This window comes from Symphalangus syndactylus, chromosome 23 (assembly GCF_028878055.3).
Source record: "Symphalangus syndactylus isolate Jambi chromosome 23, NHGRI_mSymSyn1-v2.1_pri, whole genome shotgun sequence".
Classification (NCBI taxonomy): domain Eukaryota; kingdom Metazoa; phylum Chordata; class Mammalia; order Primates; family Hylobatidae; genus Symphalangus; species Symphalangus syndactylus.
In genome coordinates this window covers 16,958,160-16,978,556 of record NC_072445.2, presented here as the reverse complement: position 1 = coordinate 16,978,556, position 20,397 = coordinate 16,958,160, and the positions used below count along the sequence as shown (strand labels likewise).

The following is a 20,397-nucleotide window of genomic DNA, read 5'->3' as shown; positions in this document are numbered from 1 at the left end:
GGCTGGTCTCAAACTCCTGGGCCCAAGTGATCTTCCTGCCTCAGTCTCCCAAAGTATTAGGATTACAGGTGTGAACCACCATGTCTGGCCTGCTGTTATTTTTATTATTCAGAAGTTTGGTGAGGAGTAAAGGAACTAGAGCAGTTTTGGAGTTCAGGACTCATTTCTTTTGGATGGTGAACCAGGCTGAAGTTACTGGAATGAGGCAGAGGACAGGTGAGGACACAAGATCCAGGCATTAAGCACCGTCTCTCTGCTTGGTTCTACCTACTTCACTTCCCTCCTAGGGTCTTGAAAGGACTCAGAGACCTGAGTCTGTCACTAACTCCTTCTCCAATCCTACTCTAACTTGCTCCCCTTCACACTTCTACCCTCCCCATCTGAGCACAAGGATTAGGCCCGTCTAGGTGACAGTCAGAGGGCAGCATAGGGTTGCACAGACAACAGGTGATCTTGCCTCCTTCATGCCTGCATGCTCACCTGCCCTGCAAACTGGATAGAACCAATATCCACCGGTTCATCTTGTCCAAACCCCACCAGACTCCATGAAGGCATACAGCCCTTTATTTTTTCTCTTTTTTTGAGACAGTCTTGCTGTCGCCCAGGCTGGAGTGCAGTGGTGTGATCTCGGTTCACTGCAACCTACGCCTCCTCGGTTCAAGCGATTCTCCTGCCTCAGCCTCCCAAGTAGCTGGGATTACAGGCATCTGCCACCATGCCCAGCTAATTTTTATATTTTCAGTAGAGACAGGGGTTTTGCCTTTTTGGCCAGGCTGGTCTCGAACTCCTGACCTCAGGTGATCCACTGGCCTCAGCCTCCCAAAGTGCTGGCATTACAGGCATGAGCCACTGCACCCGGCCTGCACACGGCCCTTTCTGATCAGTGGGGTAAGAAGGAACATCTTATATGAGCAAGAGCAGGGAATGAATCTCAGAAACAGGTTGTAAAAAAGGCTTATTTATTGAGAGCAGCGAGTGTAAAAACAAAAACAAACAAACAAAAAAAAACAAAACGAACAAAAAACAACAACAATAAAAGTGTGGGGTAAGGATGGCCCACCCTCCTCATCTCCTCCAGGGGCCACCCCTACCTCTCATGCCCACCCACCCCACGCTGCAATTACATATAAAAGCCGCCCGTGGTGCATACAAAAAGGGCGGGTTATATAGTGTCAAAAGCTCCTGAAAACTCCTTCATCTGCCAGGCACTTAGGATGAGGAAAGGAGAGAAGGGTGGGGAAGACATGGGTCTGGGTCGGTGTGCACAAGCCCAGAGTGGGGAGGACTCACTTGCTGTGTCCTCTATAATCTTGGTCTAGACCCCCAAGTGGGACCAGTGGGCCAAGAGACTCATTAACCCTGTGTGCCCAGAACTTGAGAATACTAAGGAACTCCCCACAAACCCAGCTCATCCCAAGCCTAGCCCTCCCCAGGCAAAGTTGGCAGATGAGTGGCAGAGTTGGACCCGGTCAAGGGGAGAAGTTGAAGGCCAGAAACTGGGGTTACCTGTGGCACCCACACTGTCCCTGATAGAGGAAGAGGTGGCAGGGAAAACTGCCCAGCTCAAAACACTAGTCACCCAGTTTGGGTCCAAGTCAGCCTCCCAAAGGATGAGGGTGAGGAAGAGGAGGAAAGGCCAGGCCCTGCTCAGACCTCAGCAATGCCTGCTGCATTAGGGCAGGGGCCTCAGGGCCCAGGAGGACAGGGATCTTGCCCATCATGCTGTGAGCTCCCCTCTAGAGATGTCCTCCCCTGCCCAGGCCATCCTGAGCGGGCTCCCTCCTCACGGCTTGCTGTCCACGGGGCTGTCTCCCAGGGCACTGGCAATCTCGCTGAAGGAGGGCCGGTCCTTGGGGCTGGGGGCCCAGCAGTGCTGCATCAACCGATAGAGCTTGGAAGGGCAGCCCTCCGGCTGAGGAAGTCTAGCCTTCCCAGCCTGCAAATCTGTAGGGAAGACAGCAGGTGCAGTGTTGGCCAAAACATTCAACAACTTGTTCAACACTTTGTGGAGCTTGCAGTTTATACAAGCAGCCACCCAAGGATGCCTCTGGGGCAATGCTGGCCAGTGGCAGGTGGGTCCCCGCAACGGAAAAAGATGACTCCCCTGGCCCCACTCACTCTGGCTGGTAGGACGGGGTCCATGCATAGGAGCTGAAGTGGGCCGGCAGACAGGCGTCAGAGCGGCTGTAGTGGGCACTGGGGGCAAAGGCTATTTACCAACCAATATAAAAGTATTGCAGTATTTTCAGCCAGGCGTGGTGGCTCAAGCCTGTAATCCCAGCACTTTGGGAGGCCAAGGCGGGTGGATCACGAGGTCAGGAGTTTGAGACCAGCCTGACCAACATGGTGAAGCCCCCCGCCATCTCTACTAAAAATACAAAAATTAGCCGGGGCGTGGAAGCGCGTGCCTGTAATCCCAGCTACTAGGGAGTCTGGGGCAGGAGAATCGCTTGAACCCGGGAGGCAGAAGCTGCAGTGAGCGGAGATCGCGCCACTGCACTCCAGCCTGGGCAACAGGGCAACACTCCGTCTCAAAAGAAAAAAAGAGTATTGCAGTATTTTAACAACCAGAATGGTCGTATCTGTGTGCCTGCTCAGTAGCAGCCCTCGCAGGGGAGGTAGGCTGAACCGGCCCTGGGGCCCTGAGCAGGCCCCATCTGGGGCCTATCTGGAATCATCCCCTAGCAGCAAGGCTGCCTACCTGCCAGTACTTCATCGTCTGCCTGCCCACCGTGGGGCATCTCTCCATGTGTAAACACTTCCCACATCAGCACACCGAAGGCCCAGACATCAGACTTGGTAGAGAAGTCACCCTCCAGGATGGCCTCAGGGGACATCCAGCGCAGCGGCACCCAGGCCTGGCGGAAGTGGTAGTACTCACTGCAGAAGAGAAGCAACCCAGGGGTGAGGTGGGGTGGGAGCGTGGCCTGGTGCCGCACCCTCATCCCCGCATCTGGAACACATCCCCAAGCCGGGGCCCAGCCTTTCTACATACAGACATCAAGAAATTGGTCACACGCGTGCTGAGCACGGGAGTACACTAGACAAAATCTGGAGGTAACCACACGGGGGGGTTTGATGGTTAAAAAATTTCCATTAAGAATCAAACTTTGCCTAAATGTTAACAGAAAAGTTAATAGTCATACATACTTTCTATATTGGTTGTAAAAATGTAAAAACTAAGAACTGTTAAATGGAAAGAGCTTTATTAGTGATAAACCAATCCTCACTACAGCTACAGTCAGACAAATGGGGGTGACCTGGAACCAGGGGGACTCAAGGGGATGTTCCTGGCAGCACTGCGGAGCCCACGTAGGCTGTCTAGAGCAAGCTCTGGCATGGGTGCTGAGGCATAAGTCTCAGACTTCAAAATAATAATGACTGAATTCAGGAAGTTACAGAGAGAGCCATATAAATAGATTATAAATAAATCCTTATCAAATTTGCCTATTTTTTTAAAAAGGTTTATTTATTTATTTATTTATTTAATCACTAGAGACATTTTACAACCACCAAGGGTGTGCACTGGGTGGGAAGCCTGCTACACCCTTGGAAAAAGAATGAGAAAGCTCTTCCCTATCCCAGGCCCTCCAGCTTTGGACTAAGCAGGCACTAAACCCTTTCCCACACCCCCCAAACTATCCGTCCTCTGCCCCTCACCCTCTGGGAAAAAATGGGGAGCCCCCACCCCATGCATGCCCTTCTACCTGTTGTACACATCCTTGCTGAGGCCCAGGGCAGACACCTTCACTTGTCTCTGGGCACTGACCAGGCAGTTACGTGCAGCCAAGTCCTTATGCACAAAGCGGTTGTTGGACAGGTGCTCCATGCCCAGGGCTACCTGGGTGCACAGGGCCACCTGGAGAGATAAAGGGGCCTGTTAGAGCAGCCCAGGACTAGGCGTCTAGGTGACCACCCTCAACACAACCCTTGGTAGGGTTTCAACGCTATTGGTGTGCTGCGTAGGAAGCCCAGAAGCACAACAGCCTCAGCTTCCTTCTCTGTAAAATGGGGATAATAACAGTACCTGCCTTCCTGGGTTGTTAGAAGACTGAATTAAGCACACTAAAGTGCCTGACACCATGCTGACACACAGCAAGTGCCAGATTAAGTGAGTGGCACATGGGCCTAAGGGCACATACATAGTAACCACTTGTCCAGTGAAAAATAAGTGGAAAGAAATCATAGCTGATATTTTTTATTTTCAAGTGACAGGGTCTCGCTCTGTCACCCAGGCTAGAGTGCAGTGACACGATCACAGCTCACTGCAGCCTCTAAACTCCTGGGCTCAAGCAATCCTCCCACCTCAGCCTTCCAAGTAGCTAGGACTGTAGCTGTGCATCACCATGCCCAGCTTACTTTTTTTTTTTTTTTTTGAGACGGAGTCTCGCTCTGTTGCCCAGGCTGGAGTGCAGTGGCGCGATCTCGGCTCACTCCAAGCTCCGCCTCCCGGGTTCATGCCATTCTCCTGCCTCAGCCTCCCGAGTAGCTGGGACTACAGGTGCCTGCCACTACGCCCAGCTAATTTTTTTGTATTTTTAGTAGAGACGAGGTTTCACCATGTTAGCCAGGATGGTCTTGATCTCCTGACCTTGTGATCCACCCGCCTCGGCCTTCCAAAGTGCTGGGATTACAGGCGTGAGCCACTGCACCCGGCCCCCAGCTTACTTTTTAATTAAAAAAAAAATTCTTTACCAAGGCAGGCGGATCACCTAAGATTGGGAGTTCGAGACCAGCCTGACCAACACGGATAAACCCAGCTCTACTAAAAATACAAAAATTAGCTGGGCGTGGTGGCACATGCCTATAATCCCAGCTACTGGGGAGGCTGAGGCAGGAGAATCGCTTGAACCCAGGAGGCGGAGGTTGTGGTGAGCCGAGATTGTGCCATTGCATTCCAGCCTGGGCAATAAGAGCAAAACTCCATCTCAAAAAATATATATATATGTATTTCTTTGATAGAGACGGTGTCTAGCTACGTTGCCCAGGATGGTCTCAAATATCTAACCTCAAGCGATCCTCCTGCCTTAGCTTCCCAAAGCACTGGGATTTCAGGTGAGTGGCACCATGCCTGATCTTAGATGATATCTTTATGGGTTGTTTCTTTTTCATTTTACTTCAAAAATCTATCTTTTCTGCTAGTTGTGTTAAAAATATGTGTGTGTAGGCCGGGCATGGTGGCTCATGCCTGTAATCCCAGCACTTTGGGAGGCTGAGGCAGGAGGACTGCTTAAGCTCAGGAGTTTGTGACCAGTCTGGGCAACATAGTGAGACCCTGTCTATTAAAAAAAAAAAAATAATAATAAAAAAAAAAAAAAAAAAAAAAAAATATATATATATATATATAGCGTGTGTGTCTGTGTGTGCACGCACACGTGTGTATGCATTAAGGCATATAGACCCATATGACTGGCTGCCTCCAAGGAAGAGAACTAGAGGCTAGAAGGTACAAAGGTAAGAAAACTTCTGGCTTACATTTTTTTAACTGTGAAAAAAAAAACACAATCCAACAATGCTAGCACTCAAGGGTTCCTTCCCAACCATATGTTCTCCCTCCCTTCAAGTAGTAACCACTACTCTGACTTTTGTGATAATTTCTTTCTTGTTCTTTGTAGTTTACCACTTACATGTTCCTAGATAATATAATTCCATTTTGCCTGTTTTAGAGCCAGATTAAAACTGGAAGCACACAAAATGTATACTCTTTTGTGCCTGGAATTTTTTTTTCACTTAACATTGTAAGATTCTTTTGTTTGTTTGTTTGTTTTGAGACCGAGTCTCGCTCTTGTCACCCACGCTGGAGGGCAGTGGTGCGATCTCGGCTCACTGCAACCTCCGCCCCGCTGGGTTCAAGTGATTTTCCTGCCTCAGCCTCCCAAGTAGCTGGGATTACAGGCGCCCACTACCATGCCTAGCTAATTTTTGTATTTTCAGTAGAGACGGGGTTTCACCATGTTGGCCAGGATGGTCTCAATCTCTTGACCTCATGATCCACCCTCCTCAGCCTCCCAAGTGCTGGGATTACAGGCATGAGCCACCGTGCCCGGCCTTTATCTTTTGAGATAGGGTCTCACTCTGTCATCCAGGCTGGAGTGCAGTGATGGTGATCACGGTTCACTGCAGCCTCGCCCTCCTGGATTCAAGTGATCCTTCCAACTCAGCCTCCTGTGTAGCTAGGACAAAAACATGTACCATCAATCCCAGCCATTTTTATTTTTGTTTTTTTTTGTCGAGACGGAGGTCTCCTTATGTTGCTCAGGCTGGTCTCAAACTCCTGGGATCAAGCAATCCTTCCACCTCTGCCTCCCAAAGTGCTGGGATCGCAGGTGTGAGTCACTGGGCCAGCCAGATTAATTTTTTTAAATCACTGGACATGGTCTGTTTTTCATTGTAAGTATTTCATATTCTAATTCTTTTTTTTTTTTTTTTTTTTGAGACAGGGTCTTGCTCTGTCACCCAGGCTGGAGTACAGTGGCATGACCTCAGCTCACTGCAACCTCCGCCTCCCAAGTTCCAGTGACTCTCATGCCTCAGCCTCCTGAGTAGCTGGGATTACAGGTGCCCACCAAGACACCCAGCTAATTTTTGTATTTTTAGTAGAGATGGGGTTTCACCACATTGGTCAGGCTGGTCTCGAACTCCTGACCTCAAGTGATCAGCCTGCCTCAGCCTCCCAAAGTGCTGGGATTACAGGCGTGAGCCACCACGCCCAGCCTCATACTTTAGTTCTAATGCCAATGGGTTGTTTCCAGTTTGGGGCTATTAAGAACAGTGTTATTATGAACACTTTTATAAGTGTACACATGTATAAGTTTCTCTAAGATACCTAAGAGGAAGTCTAGAATATGAATATCTAGCTATACAAAATAATGCCCAACTCTTTTCCAAAGTGAGAGAGTTGGGGAGATTTTTCATTCATTAATACTCTTTTTTGAATTTTGAGCCAATGTGAATATATTATATTATACACTATATATGAAACGTTAACTAAATTACATTAATTTTTTTTTTTTTTTTTTTAAATGGAATCTTGCTCTGTTGCCAGGCTGGAGTGCAGTGGTGTGATCTTGGCTCACTGCAACCTCTACCTCCCGGGTTCAAGCGATTCTCCTGCCTCAACCTCCTGAGTAGCTGGGATTACAGGCACATACCACCACGCCCAGCTAACTTTTGTATTTTTTCTAGTAGAAACGAAGTTTCACCATGTTGGCCAGGCTGGTCTCGAACTCCTAACCTCGTGATCCACCTGCCTCGGCTCCCAAAGCACTGGGATTACAGGCATGAGCCACCACGCCCGGCCACATTAACATTTTAAAAGTATGTATTAATGCACTGAACAAATATAAATTGAAGCCAGATGCCTGTAGTCCCAGCTACTCAAGAGGGTGGGGTGGGAGAATTGCTTGAGCCCAGGAGTTCAAAGCCAGCCTGGGCAACATTGTGAAATCCTATCTCTTTTTTAAAAAAAAAAAATTGAGTATCTACCACGTGCCATATACAGTGGATGTTGGTGGAATATAACAGGGCTGGCCAAAGCAGGGCTCTTGATGGGGGGGCTGCAGCCAGGTCACTTGGTGCAAATAAGAAACCACCCATTCACAGAGAAGGGGAAGGGCCATTTGGTGAGCACCTGCTGTGTGCCACACCCCAAACAAGGCTGGCTGCCTCTCTACACGTGCACTGTGAGGCAGGGCCCAGCCTCGGCTTCATCGAGAGGCCCAAGGCGAGGCTAGTGCCAAAGCCTGGCTCTTCCCTACCACTGCAGCCGCCTCTCTGGATCACATCACTGCTGATGGACTGTCTGCCCACCAGTGGGCACAGAGGTTGGGCTGCTGGCTACTGAGCTGGCCCTTCAGCATCCCTGGCTAGCTCAGAGCAGCTTCCCCGCCTGGCTCCCAGAGGTCACAAGAAGGCCAGCAGAGGTGCCAAGCCCGAGTGCTAGGAGAGGGGACACTCCAAAGACATCTCTTCTCAGTTTTCTTGGGCACGGGCCAGTGACATCCCTGTGAGCCCCACTACCTCTACTGGTGGTTTGCTAACTATGGTCACAATCTATATGTCATGAAACCAATTTAGGGAATCTTAGCCAGCACTAAAGAAAAAAAAAAAGGGAACAGAAAATAGAGTGCATCACACTTAGTAAGAGCATCATTCACGAAATGTTTTCATTTAAAAAATATATACATATGTGTGTATTGGGTTGTGATGCAAAATGTGCTTTTTGCCCACTCAAAAAGTTTTTAAAAACAATGGTCTAAATCTGTGCTGTCCTATACAGTAGCCACTATCCCCATGTGGCTATTTAAATTTAATTAAAACTTTTTTTTTTTTTTGAGACAGGGTGCCTGCTGCCCAGGCTGGAGTGCAGTGGTGCAATCACAGTTCACTGTATCTTCAACCTCCCAGGCTCAAGTGATCCTCCCACCTCAGCCTCCCCAGTAGTTGGGACTATTGGCATATACCACCATGTCTGACTAATTTTATTTATTTATTTATTTAGAGACTGAGTCTCGCTCTGTCGCCCAGGCTGGAGTGCAGTGGCGCTATCTCGGCTCACTGCAACCTCTGCCTCCCGGGTTCCAGTGATCCTCCTGTATCAGCCTTCAATGTAGCTGGAATTACAGGTGCCCACCACCATGCACGGCTAATTTTTTTATTTTTAGTAGAAATGGGGTTTCACCATTTTGGCCAGGCTGGTCTTGTACTGCCGTTAAGTGATCCACCTGCCTCAGCCTCCCAAAGTGCTGGATTACACGCGTGAGCCACCACGCCCGGCCTATTTTTATTTTTTAGAGACAGAGTCTCACTTTGTTGCCCAGGCTGGTCTCAAGCTCCTGGCCCAAGCAATCTTTCCACCTTGGCCTCCCAAAGTGCTGGGATTACAGGTATGAGGCACTGCACCTGGCTTTAAGTTAATTAAAACTGAGTAACATTTAAAATTCAATTCTGGTTAGCGCAGTAGCTCATGCTGGCCTGTAATTCCAGCGGTTTAAGAAGCTGATGTGGGAGGATTGCTTGAGCCTAGGAGTTTGAGACCAGCCTGGGCAACATAGTGAGACCCCATCTCTACAGAACATTTAAAAATTAGCCAGGTGTGGTGGTGGGTGCCTGTAGTCTCAGCTACTTGGGAGGCTAAAGTGAGAGAATCACTTGAGCTCCAGAGGTCGAGGCTGCAGTGAGCCATGATTGCACCACTGCATTCCACCCTGGGTGACAGAATGAGACTCTGTCTCAAAAAATAAAATACAGGCCAGGTGTGGTGGCTCACGCCTGTAATCCCAGCACTTTGGGAGGCCAAGGCAGGCAGATCACGAGGTCAGGAGATCGAGACCATCCTGCCTAACACACGGTGAAACCCTCTCTCTACTAAAAATACAAAAAAATTAGCCAGGCATGGTGGCAGGCGCCTGTAGTCCCAGCTACTCGGGAGGCTGAGGCAGGAGAATGACGTGAACCCAGCAGGCAGGGCTTGCAGTGAGCCAAAATCATGCCACTGCACTCCAGCCTGGGTGACAGCCTGGGTGACAGAGCAAGACTCCATCTCAAAATAAATAAATAAATAAATAAATAAATAAATAAATAAATAAATAAAATACATTAAATAAAATTCAGGCCGGGTGTGGTGACTCACACCTGTAATCCCAGCACTTTGGGAGGCTGAGGTAGGTGGATTACTTGAGGTCAGGAGTTGGACACCAGCCTGGCCAATGTGGTGAAACCCCATCTCTACTAAAAATACAAAAATTAGCCAGGTGTGGTGGCACACACCTGTAATCCCAGCTACTCAGGGGGCCAAGGCAGGAGTAATCATTTGAACCTGGGAGGCGGAGGCTGCAGTGAGCCGAAGTCCTGCCACTGCACTCCAGCCTGCTCGACAGGGTTAGACTCTGTCTCTAAAAAATACATAAAATAACATAACATAAATAAAATAAAATAAATAAAATAAAATTCAGTTCTTCTGTTGCTCTAACCAAATTCCAAGTGTACAGTTGCTATATGAAGCTAGTGACAACTGTATTGACCAGCACAGATATGGAACATTCTCATCATTATCCTGATCAGTGCTGCCTGAGGCTCTAACAGGCACTGCATTAATGCAGAGGTGCTAAATGAATGATGTAATTAGAGTTGGGAAAAACCTCACCCAGACGGAGTCTCACTCTGTCGCCCAGGCGGGAGTGCAGTGGCACAGTCTCGGCTCACTGCAACCTCCGCCTCCCAAGTTCAAGCAATTCTTGTGCCTCAGCTTCCCAAGTAGCAGGACTACAGGCATGCGCCACCACACCCGGCGAATTTTTGTATTTTTAGTAGAGACAGGATTTCACCACATTGGCCAGGCTGGTCTCAAACTGACCTTAAATGATCTGCCTGCCTCGGCCTCCCAAAGTGCTGGGATTACAGGCATGAGCCACTGTGCCTGGCTGCTTTTGGTACATTTCTTTATCAGCGATGAAGACATAAAATCTCAGGATAGCTTTCAACTAAACATGTAACCAGTGAGGAAGGTTAAAGAAGAGGGCGGGTGGGCTGGGCACAGTGGCTCACGTCTTTGAGCGGTGGCTCACTTTGGGAGGCTGAGGCGGTGGATCACAAGGTCAGGAGATGGAGACCATCCTGGCTAACATGATGAAACCCCGTCTCTACTAAAAAAATACAAAAAATTAGCCAGGCGTGGTGGTGGGCGCCTGTAGTCCCAGCTACTCGGGAGGCTCAGGCAGGAGAACGGCGTGAACCCGGGAGGTGGAGCTTGCAGTGAGCCGAGATCGTGCCACTGCACTCCAGCCTGGGCGACAGAGCGAGACTCTGCCTCAAATAAAAATAAAAAAAGCGGGGGGGGGAGCTGGGCATAGTGGCTCACGCCTGTAATCCCAGCACTTTGGGAGGCCGAGGCGGGTGGATCATGAGGTCAAGAGATTGTGTCCATCCTGGCCAACAGGGTCAAACCCCGTCTCCACTAAAAATACAAAAAAATTAGCCTGGCATGGTGGTGGGCGCCTGTAGTCCCAGCTACTCTACTCGGGAGGCTGAGGCAGGAGAATGGTGTGAATCCAGGAGGCGGAGCTTGCAGTGAGCCAAGATTGCACCACTGCACTCCAGCCTAGTGACAGAGCGAGACTCCGTCTCCAAAAAACAAACAAACAAACAAACAAACAAACAAAACAGGGCTGGGCGCGGTGGCTCACGCCTGTAATTCCAGCACTTTGGGAGGCTGAGGCGGGCGGATCACGAGGACAGGAGATTGAGACCATCTTAGCTAACACAGTGAAACCCCACCTCTACTAAAAATACAAAAAAATTAGCCGGGCGTGGTAGTGGGCGCCTGTGGTCACAGCTACTCGGGAGGCTGAGGCAGGAGAATGGTGTGAACCCGGGAGGTGGAGCTTGCAGTGAGCAGAGATCACTGCCACTGCATTCCAGCCTGGGCGACAGAGCGAGACTCGGTCTCAAAAAAAAAAAAAACTGGGCGGGTGGATGGCATGCCAGGATTACTGGGCCTCTCTTCTCTGGGTACAGGGAAGTACACTGGGGTCTCCATGAAAAAGCAGAGTCTGGCTGGGCACAGTGGCTCACACCTATAATCCCAGCACTCTGGGAGACCAAGGTGGGTGGATCACAAGGTCAGGAGTTCAAGACCAGCCTGGCCAATATGGTGAAACCCCGTCCCTAGTAAAAATACAAAAATTAGTCAGGCGTGGTGACAGGCTCCTGCAGTCCCAGCTACTCGGGAGGCTGAGGCAGGAGAATCGCTTGAACTCGGGAGGCAGAGGTTGCAATGAGCTGAGATCGTACCACTGCAACCCAGCCTGCGTGACAGAGCAAGACTCCGTCTCCAAAAAAAAAAAAAAAAAAAAAAAAAAAAAATGCTGAGTCTACATCCCTAAAATAACCCCTGGAGCACGGTCCTCAGAATGCCCCACACGCACTGGTGGTAAAGATGCCAGGCCGCTCCAGTGGCCATCATAAACAGAGCCAACTCCACTTCAGACTTCAAAATCCCAGGGCATTGTCCAACCTTGCTTGATTCTCTGTAAGTGGCAGGCAAAGGTTTTGGTAACGTGCCCTCATCAGACTTGTGAGTCCCCTGGGTCTGCTCTCTCTGATCTGGTTCACAAGCTAAACAATCTGCTGCTAGTCAAGGTAAACAGAAGAAGGTAGACTTGGCATGGTAACTGACTTGCTATCTTTCCAGAGAGGTGGTGCTTCCGGAAATACTGGCTAAGCAAGGGCAGTAAAAGAGAATTGTTAGACTCAAGCCAATTCGGTGTTTCCTTGATGCTGGGCAAGATGCCATCAGATGGCCACTGAATTAATTCTCAAATACTGTTATAAAAGACCCGTTCTTTGGTAAAGATCAGACTCACCCCTTCCTTTCCAATTTTAACACCCCAGGGGTTTGCCCATGTTCTGGCTAACACACTGTGATGCTACTGAGATCTCACAAGAGGCCTTCTGTTTCCTGCCACAGCATCTGACTGCATAAAGCGTGGTCCACCAGGTGTGCTAAGCTGATCCTGCTTCTCATCACGTCATTAGTTCACAAGTGATCCATGGAGCAATCACAGATTACAGCTCTCTGATATCATCTTATCAGCTACTCTAAAAGGCATTACCTACCATTATGCCGACACCCAAGACCCATGTCTTTGATTTCTGTCACTACCTCACTGCTCTCTTAAAATCCTCCTGAGACTCCCCTCAGCCCACTAACACCCAATATGGCACTTTGGTGCCAACTCTAGCTGGCCTACCACTAGGGCAGGGAACACCCTGCCTACCACTCCACCTCCCTAGAATGCTTAAGTTCAAGACCAGCCTGGACAACATGGCGAGACCCCCATTTCTACAAAAAATAAAAATAAATAAAAAGAGGACAGGAGGCCGGGTGCGGTGGCTCACGCCTGTAATCCCAACACTTTGGGAGGCCGAGGCAGGCGGATCACGAGGTCAGGAGATCGAGACCATACTGGCTAACACGGTGAAACCCCGTCTCTACTAAGAATACACAAAATTAGCCGGGCGAGGTGGCGGGTGCCTGTAGTCCCAGCTACGCGGGAGGCTGAGGCAGGAGAATGGCGTAAACCCCAGGGGTCGGAGCCTGCAGTGAGCTGAGATCGCGCCACTGCACTCCAGCCTGGGTGAAAGAGTGAGACTCCTTCTGAAAAAAAAAAAAAAAAAAAAAAGAGGACAGGATAGAAAACATCAAGTGCATCAAACACAACATTGTGAAAGTTTAATTTTAGTTATATGAGCCTGCACACCAGATCATGAGCAAAATGCATTTCTTTTTTGTTGTTGCTAAGTGATGCAGGTCTTGCTATGTCACTCAGGCTGGCCTCAAACTCCTGGGTCCAAGGGATCCTCCGGCCTCAGCCTTCCAAGCAGCTGGGATTACAGGCACATACTACTGCACCAGCTTAAAATGCATTTCCTAAAAGGGATTATAATCAAAAAGCATTTCAAAGCTACTAGTCTCCACCAGGGCTCCTTGAACTTTAATGAGCTTAGGAATCAGCTGGAGAGCTTGTTTGAAAAATTCAGGTCTTCAGACCTCACTCTCAAATACTCTAATTCCCTCATTCTGAGCCATGGTCCAGAAATCTTTTTTTTTTTTTTTTTTTTTTTTTTTGAGACAGGGTTTGACTCCTGTTGCCCAGGCTGGAGTGCAATGGCAAGATCTCAGCTCACTGCAACCTCTACCTCCCAGGCTCAAACGATTCTCCTGCCTCAGCCTCCCCAGTAGCTGGAATTACATGCACACGACACCATGCCCAGGTACTTTTTGTATTTTTAGTAGAGACGGGGTTTCCCCACGTTGGCCAGGCTGGTCTCGAACTCCTGGCTTCGAGTGATCTTCCCGCCTCAGCCTCCCGAAGTGCTGGGATTACAGGTATGAGCCACTGTGCCTGGCCTGCATTTCTTTTTTTTTGAGACAAAGTCTCGCTCTTGTCTCCCAGGCTGGAGTGCAATGGCACGATCTTGGCTCACTGCAACCTCCGCCTCCCGAGTTCAAGTCATTCTCCTGCCTCAGCCTCCTGAGTAGCTTGGATTACAGGCACCTGCCACCACACCTGGCTAATTTTTATATTTTTAGTAGAGACGGGGTTTCACCACGTTGGCCAGGCTGGTCTCATACTCCTGACCTCATGATCCGCCCGACTCGGCCTCCCAAAGTGCTGGGATTACAGGCATGAGCCACCGCGCCCTGCTTGTTTTTTTTAAAACATCCTCTCTATGTAACGCAGAGTATTGTCCTTGGAGAGTGTAGAACCCAACTTATTAAAGCTCCGCCATCATATTTAAGACACTATGGGCCGGGCGCGGTGGCTCACGCTTGTAATCCCAGCACTTTGGGAGGCCGAGGCGGGCGGATCACGAGGTCAGGAGATCGAGACCACGGTGAAACCCCGTCTCTACTAAAAATACAAAAAAAAAATTAGCCGGGCGTGGTGGCGGGCGCCTGTAGTCCCAGCTACTCGGAGAGGCTGAGGCAGGAGAATGGCGTGAACCCAGGAGGCGGAGCTTGCAGTGAGCCGAGATCGCGCCACTGCACTCCAGCCTGGGCGACAGAGCAAGACTCCGTCTCAAATAAAAAAGACACTACGGCAAAAAAGTGTGAAAAAGATGTTTAGCAAAGATGGTGATGATGTGCAGTCAAATAGAGTCCCTTAGGTCACATGAGAAAGGTAACTGACTTCCTGTCAGCCTATGTCTCATCCCAGCCAGAGAATCCCACGTTGACTCCCCTGACTCTTGAAGCCATCCCCTCCTGCCATTCAACTACTTCCTGTCCTTGTGAACTAAACTCAAATGGTTTTCTCTACTAGGAAAACTTTGTTAACCACAACCATCTGTCCACCTACAGGACATGGGTGTCTTCAACATCTCTTAATGCCTCCCACGTGCTTTCTGTTTTACCTCAAGTCTGTAAGGCACAGGTCATACTCATGTACCTAATCTCCTCACTAGATCATAAGTGCCCCAAGGGCAAGTGCCTGTCCTTTTTTCCCCTCCTCTTTGAGACAGGATCGTGCTCTGTTGCCCAAGCTGGAGCGCAGTGGTGTAATCATGCTCACTGCAGCCTCGACCTCCTGGGCTCCAATGATTCTTCCTCCTCAGCATCGCAAGTAGCTGGGACTACAGGCACGCCCCCACGCCCGGTTAACTTTTTATTTTTTGTAGAGACAGGGTCTTACTGTGTTGCCCAGGCTGGTCTCAAACTCCTGAGCTGAAGCAATCCTCCTGCCTTAGCCTCTCACCACACCTGCTGATGCCTGTCTGTTTTAGTTTTGCATTCCCAAGGGCCCTTGGGGCCACACCTGGCTCAGTGAGGATTCACTGGCTCTGTGAGTGTCCTAATTTGTGAGCTCTTTAGTCCTGAAATCTCACTTAGCTGGTGTAGCAAGTCCCATCCTGTGGCTTCTCCTCTACAGCCACTATACACAGTTCCTACAGCTTCATGGGGATGGAGGTAGGGGTGTGGTGTCAGGGGGCCAGGTCACTTGTCCTGTCTGGGTCTTAGTAAATTCACATGTAATAAGAGGGGGCCAGCCTGAAGGGCACAGAGCTGCTTCCCCAGAGAGACTGGGGGCAGCCAGGGTCCCACTCACCTGACTCATCTGCCAGCCATGCCTTTCTGCTCTGCCTCTAGAGTCTGTGACCTGGGACAGCCTAGCAGGAAAGGAATGGTCCCCTGGGAGAAAGGGCAGAGCCTTCTGCCTACCCTGCCCTGAGCTCTGATTTGGTTTATGAGGTCACTTCACTGCCAGCTTGGAAGCAAACTCCCCAGTCACATGGAAGGAAGTAGATCCATTTCAGAGGGGAGAGGAGGCGGCTGTGGGCAAGAAGAACCTGAGGGAAGGAAGAAGGGGCCGGGCCACAGCAAGCCCCAGGCACTGGAAAGGTATGGACTGAGGCGGCAGGGGGTAGCAGGCAAGCTTTCCCTTCCTCACTGTTTCAACCGAGGTCTGCTCTACCACAGGGGCCCCAGCCAGGACTCTGTGCCCAGAACAACCTCTGCACAGAAGGCAGGAGGAAAACTGGAATGAAAGGCTGGGCAGCTACAGCCCAAGGGAGAGGGCAAGATGCAAACCACAGAAGGGGAAACCCAGGAAGCCCATTCACAGAAGAGTCTTCTCCACTCAGAGCTGAAGAAACACGCTCAGGCCCACACCTAGCCCAGCAGGCCCCTGCACTAGGACTGCTTGCTGCTTCTCCAGCTCAGAGCTCACTGCAGGTGGGCAGGTGGGCAGGTGTCCTGCTCCAATGCAAGCTCCTGCCCAGAGGCAAGGTCCGAGGGTAGCTCTTCTCCGTGAAGCCAGCATGGCAATGCAAAGCCACTTCCTGGCTACATGACCTGGGACAGGTCATACAACCTCCTAAGCTTCAATGTCTTCATCCACAAAATGGGGATAGTAGCATATATTTCAGAGGACTACTGTGATAATTACGGTAACACATGTGAAGTTCTTACCATAGGGCCTGGCCCATAGACAGCCCTCAATAAATGGTGCCTCTGTTGCTCCTGGCCCACCCCTGGGCACCCTCTCCCTCTGTCCTTCACTCCCTGTCCTCACCTTCTGCTTGGTGCTGAGGGGCTGTGACTTCAATTTTTCATCCTTGCTCTTGGAAATCCTCAGGAACTGCTTGAGGTCTCCCTAAGGGAAAAGCCAGGCATCTCGCTCAGGTCAGTGCACAGCCATTGGCTGTAAAGCCTCAGACCAAGCAGGTGCTCGCAGAATTCCTGCCTGGGGAGGCAGTGAGAAGGCTTAAGCTAGCCTGGGCCCCTTTCCCAGGGGGAAAGTTCACCGGGAGTGCAGAACTTTAAAAATATATAGGAGATGCCTCCTACAGGCTCTCTCAGTCAGAAAGGAGGAGAATTGGCATTTCTACCCCAAGGGGAACCTCCAGACAGGTGGGGCAACAGAGCCCCTATCTTCAGTGAGCCAAGAGAAAAAGTCCCCTACCCTCTGTCCTCAAAGATTCCTGAGAGGAAACCCTTGTCCTCCAGAGCTTTACAATCTAATAGAAACAAACAGAGGAGAACACCAGCAGCAGAAACATACATAAAGCATTCATAAGTACTTGTTTGTTTAATTTTTTTTGTAGAGACAGAGTCTTGCTATGTTGCCCAGGCTGGTCTCAGACTCCTGGCCTCAGGCGATCCTCCTGCCTCAGTCTCCCAAAGTGCTGGGATTACAAGTGTGAGCCACTGTGCCCAGCCGCATAAATACTTGTTAACGGAAAGACTGATAGGACTCCTGTCCGCTCTTGCCCCAGAGCTAGGGATTTGAGAAGCAGCAGTTTGAGGACCATGGGGTGAGGGCCAGGACCAGCCAGGGAATGAAGAGGAAGGGGCAGCTCTGGGAACGACACCCTGAGCGGAGAGGAGACGGCTGGTGGCTGGGGTAACACTCATGTCACAAGTGGTGCTAGGAAGGAGGGAGGCAAAGTGGGTTCTGATGTATTTATTCTCAAGTGGGGACAAGCTTTTGGGGAGGAAAAAATAACAAACCAAAGAAAACAAGAGTCAGAGAAGATGACCTGGAAGGCATCCCTGCAGTGTGACAGTGAGAAGTCCCAGAAGAACTTAGGACCAACCCCCCCGAGATACAGAAGGAAAGACTGGGTGCTGATAAAGGGAACGCAGGCATCCAAGAGCAGGGAAGGCAGAAGCTGAGCATCACAAGGTGTGCAAAGTGTAACAGCAGGCAGGCGAGGTCTCGGCTGAGACCAAACGAGACGAGGTTTTCACGGTGCTCCAACCACTGACTCCCACCTTTGTAGGACACTGCCCTCCCTACCCGAGACCCCCACGTCCCCTGCCAATAGCATACCAGTTCCACATATTCCAGCACCATGTAGTGGGGCTCAGCCTCCCGGCACAGCCCCAGGAGCCGCACCACGTTGGCGTGGTTCAGCTTCCCAAACATCTCCAACTCCCTCCGGAAGTCCAGCTGCTGCTGCTCGTCCTTGCTCTGCAGGCTCTTCACAAGTACCAGGGTCTCCGCCACTCCCTCCTCCAAGCCCTGAGCCTTTGCCAGGAACACCTCCCCAAACTCACTCTTCCCTGTGGGTACAGTCTGAGTCAGCCAGCCACCTTCACCCAGGCCGAGGCAGCTCCTGACCTGGGGGAGGGGCCTAGGCTCTCCCACAGTGGGGACCCACCCACCTGGGCTGGGCACAAGACCCGGTTCTGTTGTGACCCCCTCCCTCCTTAGGCTTCAGTGTCTGCAGCAGCAAAATAAAAGGGTTAGACTAATATTCAGCATTTTCCAAAGGGTGACTCGCATGAGAATTTTTGGTGGCTCATGGTAAACATGTCTTAACGTATGTTAGGAAAAAACGTAATTATGACAAACCCATGATTTCTCATATTTTTTCCTAGAACAATGGTACCTTAGTTTTTTTTTTTTTTAAAGAGTCAATTTAAATAAAACATCAAGTAAATAATACTACAGGTAGTACACAGGAATGACAAAATCTGCACGAAGGGCAGTGAATAACAGGCTCTGGGGCCACACTGGGCTAGATCTCTACCTATGCTTCCCTCCACCTCTAACATTCTAGCTTTCAGGGACTTCAGAACGCTAGCCTGTACCCAGCCTCAGGACACAGCGGGTGACTTGCAGTTAGGCAGGGGCAGCTATAGTCAAGGCAACATACCCAGCGTGGTGATGTGCTGCAGGCTAGACCGTGGGAAGTGCATCTTATCACTTGTGCTGTGGCGTTTGTTGGTGGCCGCGGGGCCGGAGCCCAAGCTGGTCAAGGCCACTTCCTCTTGGATCTCTGCTGAGGGCTGCCCGTTCTGCAAAGGCCCGCCTGGGAAGAAGGAGGACAAGCACGTCACAATGAGACCTGACACTCTGGCCACCACAGGGATTTCTGTTCTGTCTCCTGGTCTTCCACTCTTGCCAACTTGGGTCCAATCACAGTGCCCCACATGAAAGGGCAAGCCCAAATGATGAAATGATGGGGCTGGGGCTGGGGCTGGGTGGGGGAGGTATGGGCATCCCCTAGGGTATGACCCCTTAGTGATGCAGCTGATTATGACCTCTGAGATGAAGCCAACTGCAGACGTCTAATCTGAATCACTGGTCCTTGAATACCATAGCTACACATAAGGATTTTTGTTTTCATGGGGCCTCCTATTCGGCAAAGCCCTAAACAGGCACAAAGGGAAAACCACAATAATGGAGACCCAACCCCTGCTCCTGAACACCTGAGCTGATAGGAGAGACCCAGCAATGACCTCAGGGAGCTCCCGGTCCAGGAAGTGGGGATAGGAGAAGGCAAGTAAACAGAAAGACTGCCCTTGGGGGAACTCTTAGACTTACAGGGGGAGACAAGACATGCAACAGCAACATGTGTACATATACTAATGATATCTGTGGTTTTGTGCTGGGAGGAGGAAACAGCAGGGAATCATAGGAAGCTGGTCCAAGGGGCTCCAATGCAGAAGTCTCAAGCCAGGTTGCTCAGAAGACGAGGCCCTGGGAATCGACCAACTCCAGGCTTCCCGCTAGGGGTGGGGCAGCCCCAGCTCCAGGACCCAGCAACAGCCGCTCAGTTTCCTGAGTGCTGGAGCTCTCCCCTCCATGGCCGCGGGAGGGCGCTCAGCTCCTGCACACGGGCACCACCTCCCCCTCCAGGGCCCCTCACCGTTGAGGCATTCCATCTCTGGCTCCTCGCCCTCGGGCTGCTTCTGCAGCCGCTTGGCTTTGCAGCGCTTCTTGCAGTAGAACATGAGGCCCAGCACGGCAATGATGTAGGCCACAGCAGCACCCACAGACAGCCCAATGGTCTGGATCATCTTGTAGGGGGGAGGGCTGCCAGGGCCCTCTGACTCCTCCGGCACAGGTTTGTCTGAGAGACACACAGATGGGTCTGGGCAGGGGCTGCTAAGCAAAACAAGCCCTGCTTCTCTACTAACTCCTCCCAACCCCATCAACGGGGCAACTTAACAGATGGCCCGGGAGGGTCACCACCTTCACTGGCTTTAACAAGGGCCAGCAGGTCCTCATGCCCCACCAAGGTCAAATGAAGACTCTGAAGGAGATGAGGTCAGGGGTTCCCAAGCTGGCTTTGCATCAGAAGCCAAGACAGGCGACACGGATAAGCACATCTGTCAGGGAGCCACCACAAACCCACGTTATTTGTTAAGCTTCCCAAGTAACTTGATAATGTGAGCCAGGCCCTGGAGAGCAGCATTTGGGAGCTTCAGGTTTAGAATTCCAGGCACTGCCTGGCACAGAGTAGGTTTTTCAATAAACAGATCTGTAGAAGGGATCTGCTGGTCTAGGGGCCTTTCAATGGCCCACACTGAGGGGTCTCAAGAGGCATTAGGGGAATGAAGGGAGAGAGACCATGCAGGATCCCCCAACTGCCACACACACCCCA

General features: G+C 50.6%; 1 protein-coding gene across 5 annotated transcripts in view; it reads right to left on the bottom strand.

Moving 5' to 3' along the window:
- Positions 1 to 938: 938 nt before the first annotated feature.
- Positions 939 to 20,397, bottom strand: part of PTK7 (protein tyrosine kinase 7 (inactive)) — an 87,495-nt gene continuing 68,036 nt past the window's right edge. For all 5 annotated transcript variants that reach the window (XM_055263137.2, XM_055263139.2, XM_055263140.2 and 2 more), the window contains 7 exons: positions 19,660 to 19,863; positions 18,664 to 18,819; positions 17,835 to 18,067; positions 16,575 to 16,655; positions 3,708 to 3,859; positions 2,702 to 2,880; positions 939 to 1,944 (listed from right to left, as the gene is read on the bottom strand). In XM_055263137.2, coding sequence (XP_055119112.2) covers positions 1,784 to 1,944; positions 2,702 to 2,880; positions 3,708 to 3,859; positions 16,575 to 16,655; positions 17,835 to 18,067; positions 18,664 to 18,819; positions 19,660 to 19,863 — 1,166 coding nt within the window. In that variant the 3' untranslated portion in view covers positions 939 to 1,783. The remainder of the gene's footprint in view (positions 1,945 to 2,701; positions 2,881 to 3,707; positions 3,860 to 16,574; positions 16,656 to 17,834; positions 18,068 to 18,663; positions 18,820 to 19,659; positions 19,864 to 20,397) is intronic.